General features: G+C 39.2%; 1 protein-coding gene across 3 annotated transcripts in view; it reads left to right on the forward strand.

The window, feature by feature from the left end:
• The window catches only part of H257_18188 (hypothetical protein), a 10,547-nt gene extending 2,221 nt beyond the window's left edge, over window positions 1-8,326 (forward strand). Inside the window, exons 2-11 of one of the 3 annotated variants that reach the window (XM_009847202.1) lie at window positions 175-627; window positions 1,530-1,833; window positions 3,015-3,193; window positions 3,398-3,487; window positions 3,682-3,756; window positions 3,834-3,937; window positions 4,056-4,118; window positions 4,345-4,534; window positions 5,268-5,453; window positions 6,400-6,568. In XM_009847202.1, the coding sequence (XP_009845504.1) occupies window positions 175-627; window positions 1,530-1,833; window positions 3,015-3,193; window positions 3,398-3,487; window positions 3,682-3,756; window positions 3,834-3,937; window positions 4,056-4,118; window positions 4,345-4,534; window positions 5,268-5,453; window positions 6,400-6,531 (1,776 nt within the window). In that variant the 3' untranslated portion in view covers window positions 6,532-6,568. Of the gene's footprint in view, window positions 1-174; window positions 628-1,529; window positions 1,834-3,014; window positions 3,194-3,397; window positions 3,488-3,681; window positions 3,757-3,833; window positions 3,938-4,055; window positions 4,119-4,344; window positions 4,535-5,267; window positions 6,213-6,399; window positions 6,569-8,150 lie in introns of those variants that run through there. The other 2 variants (XM_009847201.1, XM_009847203.1) reach the window with 2 other exon arrangements.
• Window positions 8,327-9,483: the final 1,157 nt, after the last annotated feature.

The following is a 9,483-nucleotide window of genomic DNA, read 5'->3' on the forward strand; positions in this document are numbered from 1 at the left end:
TCTTTCTATATATATATATATATATATATATAATCGTCTTTCTATATATATATATATAGAAAGACGCTTGGAAATTGTTTATATATTTGTATGTATCTATATGTACATTTTGTATATATATAATATATATCGATATATATTTGAGGCCAATCCATAATATTTCGTGTTTCATAGGCAGACCAACAGTTGAGTTTGCTGCATTTTGTCGAGTTGGGCGTTGGAACTTCGGAAGAAGACGCGGAATTCGTTGGGTTGTTTGACGCGCTCGGGGGTTGTGACGAAGCCTCGACACCTTCGACCGATCCCGCCTCATGTGCGCCGCTCACGCAATTCCTGGCGCCGCTCGTGGCTGGGAATTCCCATACGTTTCTGCTTGGGTTTGTGGATGCCCGCGTGCCGGCGGCGATGCTGGATGTCCTCTGGATCATGTCGGGCGTCCGGCTCGCTTCGTGCGCGTGCGTCAAACTCACGGGCATCGATCGCACGTTGCTGGACTTTGAACCGTTCCCCGACACCATCGACCAACCCATTGGCGGCCTCCAATCCCCATCTTCACTAACCACCGTAACCCAAAAGTTGTTTGGAGCGTCCAAAGATGTTGCCATGCGCCGCCGATCGTCTGCGCCGGTATGTTGCTATATATATATATATATATATATATACAAAAAAAATAGCCTCTCTCTATATATATTTGTATATTCCCTCTTTATCTTTATATCGACGCTATTTGTTGTGTAGATATCGTTGTAGATAGGATTCTAGTTATCGTGTGCTTTGCTTCAATTTTTGGACGTGGCACGTGATTTGAGAATCATGTTGAGCTCAAGATTACATGTACAATGGTGTACGAAGGAATGTATACTACTACTATTACTACTATTACTACTAATACATTTGGATGGGATGAAACGGAGATACGAATCAATGAGTGGCTGAAATGATTCTTTTATGACTGTTTTGATTGGCTAGGCGAATTTAATTAATCATACATTTGCCTTCGTTTTCGTCCTATTTTGCCCTTTGTTATGTTATTAATAACGTTTTGGACTTGGATTTGAAATGGATATATAAACACGATTCTTCGATCGCTACCTAGCTAACGAGTAGCTACAAACGATTTGTGTGTGTGTGTCGATATGTCTTCTATATATAAATATATATATATGTCTTCTATACATAAATATATATATATGTCTTCTATATATATATATATATATGTCTTCCATATATAAATAAATATATATGTATATGTGTCTTCTATATATAAATATATATAAAAGACATTTAAACAAAAAACATTTCGTCATATTCATCCTCACGACGGTCGTTGTTGTTGTTGCTGCTATGTGATGTGGCTTCTTCATCACTCTGCTCGTTTATAAATAGTTCGATGTTAAATCAGTATTTTATTTTTATTTATTTATTATTTGGATATACATAAGATATATTTGAGATACCCACCTGATTTAAAACAATATTCAATATGCTGACAACAGTCGATCGATCGATTGTATGTATTATATTTCTAGTCGAACGAGTCAATGTCAGTTCCGTTACCCGCTGCGATCGCTACGACTTCGACGCCCAAGGAAGCTCACCATCCCATCGTGCCTCTGCTGCGGTTGCCAGGAGTAGTAGAAGACGCCCAGCAGCAGCAGCACTCGCCGAGCCATCCCGTCACCATTTCCCCTTCTACTTGCATTTCCACATCTCCAAAATGGAACCACATGGTGCCGCCAGCTCCATCAGCTGACCTTTCGGCATCGTCGTGGATAGAGTTGCTCCAGGAAGCGCATGTCCCTGCCATGGCTCCGCCCGCGCCAATTGTGTCGGGTACGTGTACACCTACGCCATCCGATTATTTCTCTTGACTTGGCTATACTACAGTAGTATGTTTGATTGACGATGCACGGTGTTGCGAAATATCTGGATTTATAAGTTGGTTATGTTTTTTTTGTCTTCGCCATAGTATCCTTAGATGTTGAAGGGGGATCATGAATATATTGTATATATATATGCATATCTTCATATATATATATGCATATCTTCATATATATATATGCATATCTTCATATATATATATGCATATATTCATATATATATATATATATATATGCATATATTCATATATTCATATATATATGCATATATTCATATATTCATATATTCATATATATATATGCATATATTCATATATATATATATTTTCCGATGACTCCACTCCTACTCTTATGTCATAAACTTGTCTACATTCTGTGGTGTTGATGCCACTTTCCACATTGTCTTTCTTTTACCCCAATTTTGGACTATTTTTGTGCTAATTCGCCAAATCTATCGATCGATTCGTTGTACTGACTTTTGTATGTAAAAATCGCCAGGTGTCACACTAATTTCATTCACACACTATTTCGATGTAGAATTGGTCGAAGAGTGGATTTGATTGGCTACTTGATTCGTGGTTTTGATTGGTCAATCGATGATTGTCTGCCGATTTGGTGCTGCTCATTCGATTGAGCACTCGATTCGACTTGACAATACTAGACTTGTTATATAACATTTGTCTTATATATATCAGGTTTGTCATATATGTATGTATTGATATACTACTTGGATTTGTAAGACTTGTCACATATATACAGTATATACATGTATAAATGAAAAATCGACATAAAAATGGTACTTACCGTATTGTCGATTTGATACAAATTTCGGGAGGGGGTGCAATCGAATCGCGCCGTCCAAACTGATCCACAATCGATCTGATTGGTTAAATTTGATTGAGAAGGTTTTGATTGGCTAATAATTTTGAGCTCACCTGAAGTAGCCAATCAAATCGATTTAAATTCGAACGACAAACCACGCCACAACACGAAATTTCACTCGAAAGCACAATATATTTATATATTTATATACTGTATAAGTACTCGATCAGACAAATGACTTTCCAATATATACACGACGACTAATGCAACATACATTCGATATAATACTGTAATTACATTCATACAATATAGGTTTGGATGCCGAGAGTGCTGCCGTGGTGACGGCCACCGAAGCCCAGTTGCTTCGAACTCACTACGACCGATTGTTAACTGTGCTAAAAGATCAGCATGCCCACACAACTTCGCTCCAGCACCAGCTCGATGAGTTTCACGTAGCTCAAGAAGAGGCCGAAGCTATTCACCACGTGCAGGTATACAGATATATATATATATGTTTATATATACATGTTTATATATATATGTTTATATATATATATATATATGTTAATTGTATATATGAGTTGAAGAAGTCAACTATAGATGCACTTGAGTTTAATAATACCGACTACAGATATGTGGTGTGTGACTGACTTGGTGAATAATCGCTAAAGTGTGTGGTGTTGTTGCTGATTTAGTTGCAAGATTTAAAACTCGTCAACGTGGATTTACGCAGCAAGTTGCGCGTGTTGGAGACGCAATCGGGCATGCAAGCGGTGCTGGAAAAGGTACGACTGTCCAAATTAACCTTGATATAGCGTTGAATTGAACGGAATCGGAGACGAATTAACTTGTCCATGTGGGTTCACATGATTATTGAAATGCCGAGATGTGGACAACCAGTACTACTAGCTTGGATGTGTGTACTAGTTCTATACTATATATATATATATATACGACCAAAAAGTCATGGTTATGCTAGTACGACGTGGAAATACACACTGTCACGTCCGAATTGGAGAAATTAAGGGCCGTGAACCTCGGGTTGGAGTTAAAGGTAAGCCTAAATATATATATATGAATATGTGGAATATTCAAGAAATATACACAATATTATCATGAAATAATTATTAGCTGGCCGCGAATGCAAGCGTGGACTTGCGCAATCGATACCGTGATATTGTCAAGGAGAACGTCAGGTTGCATGAACAAGTGCTGGCGTTGCGAAAGAAGGAGCGGTAGGCTCTGAAGTTGTTGATATTTTATGATTATGTCAAAAATCAGTGTTGTCAATATATATATATGATGGATCCAACCACGAACGTATGATATTTAACTTGTTTTGTGACATGGTAGACACTTCTTATCGTCGAAAAAGATGGTGGACGAGTCGGCCAAGAAGATCGACGCTCTTTCCAAGTACGAAAAATAATATCTCTCATGTATACTGCATATATATATATATGGACAGCACTAGTACGTTTAAGTTAAATAAATTATATCATATACCCATGAATATAAAATAAAAGAGTTTCGATTCCATTTAATCATAAATATATATATATATATAGCGTATATATAGCACTAGTATACCTATGCTCCATTCTCTATCGTTCAATAAACTAATATATATATATATATTTAGATTGGTCACAACCAAGGACGACATGCTTATGGAAGCTAGGCTGGGCGAAGCTAGGTTGAGTGCTCAAGTAGATCACCAGCAGCAGAAAAGTGTGGCGCTGCAGCAGCAGCAGAGTGTTCTGGCCGCAGAACACGACAAGGCAGCGGAGGAGCTCATAGCCGTCAAGATGTACCTTGCCAGCATTCAAACGGTATTATTCACTATACTACTAGACGGAGGAATCGTTGTAGTAGTACTAGTAGTACTAGATATACTCGTTTGGACTTACTGTATGTAGTATAAATTTTGGCTCAATACGATAAAAGTGGTCGAGGTGGTTTGAATCTATCCAATCTGGATGGACTATCTGTGAATCATATTCAGTTGAAGAACAAATCTTAACTGTCTACTTGATATCGGTTTGAAACTGCTTGGCTGGTCGATATATATATATATATACCATTATGTAGATATATATGTTCATTTTTTTTTTGCCTATTGGTTGGGAGTTGAGTTTTGTTGCTGCCTGTGAAACGGCATTTCATATTTACGGCGACAAATACTACAATCCATAGATCGTACACATCCTACCTATTTGGGTGTATTGTGAAGAAGTCCTTTTTGCATGCATATATAGTGCATTTCACCCAAATTTGGACTTGTCGCCAAATAGCATTTGAATCCATTTGATCGAATTTAAGCCTTTACAAACTATACTATACCAAGAGTAGTATATATATATATATATATATATATATATATATGGTCTTTTCCAATTGCGGAGGGACTGGCCGAATCCATCGTTTGAATTGGCAGAAATTCGACAAGACGTGATTTGATTGGCTTAGGCGGTTCTTTAACAATCCATTTCTCTCTTGACCTTTGATTCGGCTGATTCGAATCGATTTGACAAGAACTTTACTGTACAGTATACATCCTCGTAGGAGCAACGCAAAGCCGAGATGCTCGATCGATTCGTTAAGAAGCACGGGACCAGTTTGCTTTCGACAGATAAACAAAAATCGAATAATCCCAACCTTCAAGACCATGGGACAAAGGTGCTCGGCGCCATTAAACGTACGGTGCCAGCACTCGTGCCAAGTGTCCACAAGCTACTCCAGCGTCTGCACGTACGTAATTTGAAGATGCTAGTATTATTTCTAATTTATTCTAAAACCTAAAAATACTTCAAATACGTATTGATATACCCTAAAACAAACTAATTCAATTTGAATAAAAAATAACATGTAGGTAAAAAAAATATTTAGAATATATATTCCTAGTATTGGAGGTTTGAGATTTTGATTTGGTTGGATTGTATTTTTCAGAAAAAAGAACTCGGCTGTTTTCACGTGTTGTTGGATCCGTTCGGAGCGATGTGACTGCTTGTGGCTATTGTTGTACTAGTACGGTATACTAGAAGAAGAATTATTTATACAGTCCAACGATAAAGATTGTGCGACTTTTCTAGGTCTACCATGCTTGACTTCTGTGCGTTATATATATATATATACTGTACAAGTATATATTAGTATTATTGTATTATAGTAATTATGTGTATATATCATATATATATGCGATCTCGTGTTGTAATACATATATATATATATGTATATCATGCATATTCTCTTGTTTTGATGACTCTATTTATATACGAGGCCATATTGGATGCAAATGGTTGTGGATTGTGGTGGCTTTAATATGGAGATTTGCTTCGGACGTCGTCGTTTCAAGGATATATATTGGTGGGACATTGGAATAGGGGTCCTAGTATTTTTGTATTCGTTTTGGCTGACGAGGTCATTCAAAATGTTTTATTCTTGTATTGTGGACGCAATGATGGAATTATATATTGTGGATTCGATACGAATTTCCAGACCCCGTCGAATCGAATCTCGCCGCCGAATCAAATCACGACGTCGACGCTATTGGCTAATCCGTTTTTGAGTGGATTTAATTGGCTCTTTCACCAATCCAAAACTCTGGCGTGATTCAATATTGATCAGACAAACCAGGCGAATTTTGCAAGTTTATAGCAAATTCACAATACAAATTATATATTTTTTGTTACTTTAGGACCAAGAGGCGTCGTTGGTGGAGTATTCAAGTCGTGAAATGGACCTGATCAACCTCCTTGTGGAGCTGGCGACAGACCAGCAGCAGCTCACGCTCGCCCAAGTAACCTCTGGGGGCCGAAAAGGGCTCTAAAAATAAAATGAACGAATAAAAATATTTTGCATGAATAGTCCAACGGGCGGGGGATTTGTATCTATACCGTATATGCATGCATACAGTGGGTTGGAGCACTTTGGCGAATTCGCGGGTGATAATATCAATGCTCGCTTCGAATCTTGTACCCCAAGGGTGGTGTGGTGGCCACGGTGTAGCCAGATCGGGCAGTGCAGTAGCCGTGCAAGGGATACAGTACTACTGAGAACTGCAAGCTTGGAACCGGTCGACTGTCCATAACGTTAGCATTGGAATAATCACGTCAATGATGATATCGATCGATAGCTCAATATTGTACCGGTACATACATATGTATAAATCCGCTGACTGAGTAATAGTTCACTACATATGGTGCACGTCATCTAAAAACTTCCAACTGGCCAAATCGAGGAGTGGAGGTTTTATTATTTAACGTACAATTAATGTAGTTAAACCCAAAAACCAAATACGTTAAATACCGATTTCATGCGTTTTATCACTGCAGTGGGAGGTTAAAGGTCCCAACTGCCTCCGGATATTATATACGGATAAGAGTCACATACAAAAATCAATATACATCTCAGCGGCCACCCCTATGGCCAAATATCCAAGCGCCCATGTAAAATACCGCTAGGTTAAATATCTATTTCTGGACCAATTCAACACCAAATTTGAATCTGAGACGTAGAATTTCTTCATTACATTGAGATCTGTCGATTCTACGTCTCAATTTGCTGAAATTTTGAGTAATGAATATGAAATAGAAGTCAGAAAATTTTGTGAAAAGTTGGTAGTTTATAGATGACGTGCACCATAGCTAACGTTAGTGGAGTAGTGCTAACTATCTACTACTAGTAGTACCCTTCAACGAGGTGGGCATGCAGTAACGATACCGTTATCCATGGTGGCAACGACAGCATATCATGGTAGAGTGAAGGTGAGACCAACCACCAAACATATCCCACACGAGACAAGAAGGTGTGGCGATCGAGTAGTTAGTTGATTGCGCTGTTGTATACTAGTTACTAGTACTAAATGACGAGTACTAGTGAATACTTCGACGTTCAACTTGGGTGTGAAGGCCGCCCCGCCTAAGTGTAGTATATCATATATATATGTGATCTCGTGTTGTAATATATATATATATATATATATGTACATCAGGCATATTCTCTTGTTTTGATGACTCTATTTATATACGAGGCCATATTGGATGCAAATGGTTGTGGATTGTGGTGGCTTTAATATGCAGATTTGCTTCGGACGTCGTCGTTTCAAGGATATATACTGGTGGGACATTGGAATGGGGTCCTAGTATTTTTGTATTCGTTTTGGCTGACGAGGTCATTCAAGATGTTTTATTCTTGTATTGTGGACGCAATGATGGAATTATATATTGTGGATTCGACACGAATTTCCAGACCCCGTCGAATCGAATCTCGCCGCCGAATCGAATCACGAATCGACGCTATTGGCTAATCCATTTTTGAGTGGATTTGATTGGCTCTTTCACCAATCAAAAACTCTGGCGTGATTCAATATTGATCAGACAAACCAGGCGAATTTTGGAAGTTTATAGCAAATCCACAATATAAAGTATACATTTTGTGTTACTTTAGGACCAAGAGGCGTCGTTGGTGGAGTATTCAAGTCGTGAAATGGACCTGATCAACCTCCTTGTGGAGCTGGCGACAGACCAGCAGCAGCTCACGCTCGCCCAAGTAACCTCTACTGGGGGCCGAAAAGGGCTCTAAAAATAAAATGAAAATAAAAATATATTGCATGAATAGTCCAACGGGCGGGGATTTGTATCTATACCGTATATGCATGCATACAGTGGGTTGGAGCACTTTGGCGAATTTCAATGCTCGCTTCGAATCTTGTACTCCAAGGGTGGTGTGGTGGCCACGGTGTAGCCAGATCGGGCAGTGCAGTAGCCGTGCAAGGGATACAGTACTACTGAGAACTGCAAACTTGGAACCGGTTGACTGTCCATCATAACGTTAGCATTGGAATAATCACGTCAACGCAATGATTATATCGAGCGATAGCTCAATATTGTACCGGTACATATCCGGTACATAGGTATAAATCCGCTGAGTCAAAGTTAACTACATACTAGTAGCTATTGGTGTAGTGTTAACTATCTACTAGTACCCTTCAACGAGGTGGGCATGCAGTAACGGTACCGTTATCCATGGTGGCAACGACAGCATATCATGGTTGAGTGAAGGTGAGACCAACCACCAAACATATCCCACACGCGACAAGAAGGTGTGGCGATCGAGTAGTTAGTTGATTGCGCTGTTGTATACTAGTTACTAGTACTAAAGGACTAGTACTAAATTTAGTGAATACTTCGACGTTCACCTTGGGTGTGAAGGCCGCCCCGCCTAAGTGTAGGAAGGAATACACGCCACACTGGATCAAAACAACTTCTTGTGCGCGCACCTCTTGTCAGAGATGGGGAGTACATGTGTATGGGGGGCTAAATTATACTAAGAGTACTTGGTTTGCCCAAGGTCGCTGGCAGATTGACCCCTTCATGCGGCGCGGGAAAAGGATCGGCATTTGCAGTGAGGTTACAGCAACATCCGATAACACCCTTGAATCTGTGGACAGACTAGAACCAGTTCAGAATCCTCCATCCATCCATTCCCGTCTGAAAAAGCCACGATGATTATTCGTTCCAACCACACATTTTTCACTCACTCAAAGTTACAGTACTTATGTGGTGCTATTCATAACTACTACTAGTATAATAGTAACGTTATTATTAATAATAGTACTATTATAGTACGAAGTACTAGTAGTAGTAGTAGCATGCAGTAACGATACCGTTATCCATGGTGGCAACGACAGCATATCATGGTAGAGTGAAGGTGAGACCAACCACCAAACATATCCCACACGAGACAAGAAGGTGTGGCGATCGAGTAGTTAGTTGATTGC

The sequence above is a fragment of the Aphanomyces astaci genome, assembly GCF_000520075.1.
Source record: "Aphanomyces astaci strain APO3 unplaced genomic scaffold supercont1.142, whole genome shotgun sequence".
Lineage (NCBI taxonomy): Eukaryota > Oomycota > Saprolegniomycetes > Saprolegniales > Verrucalvaceae > Aphanomyces > Aphanomyces astaci.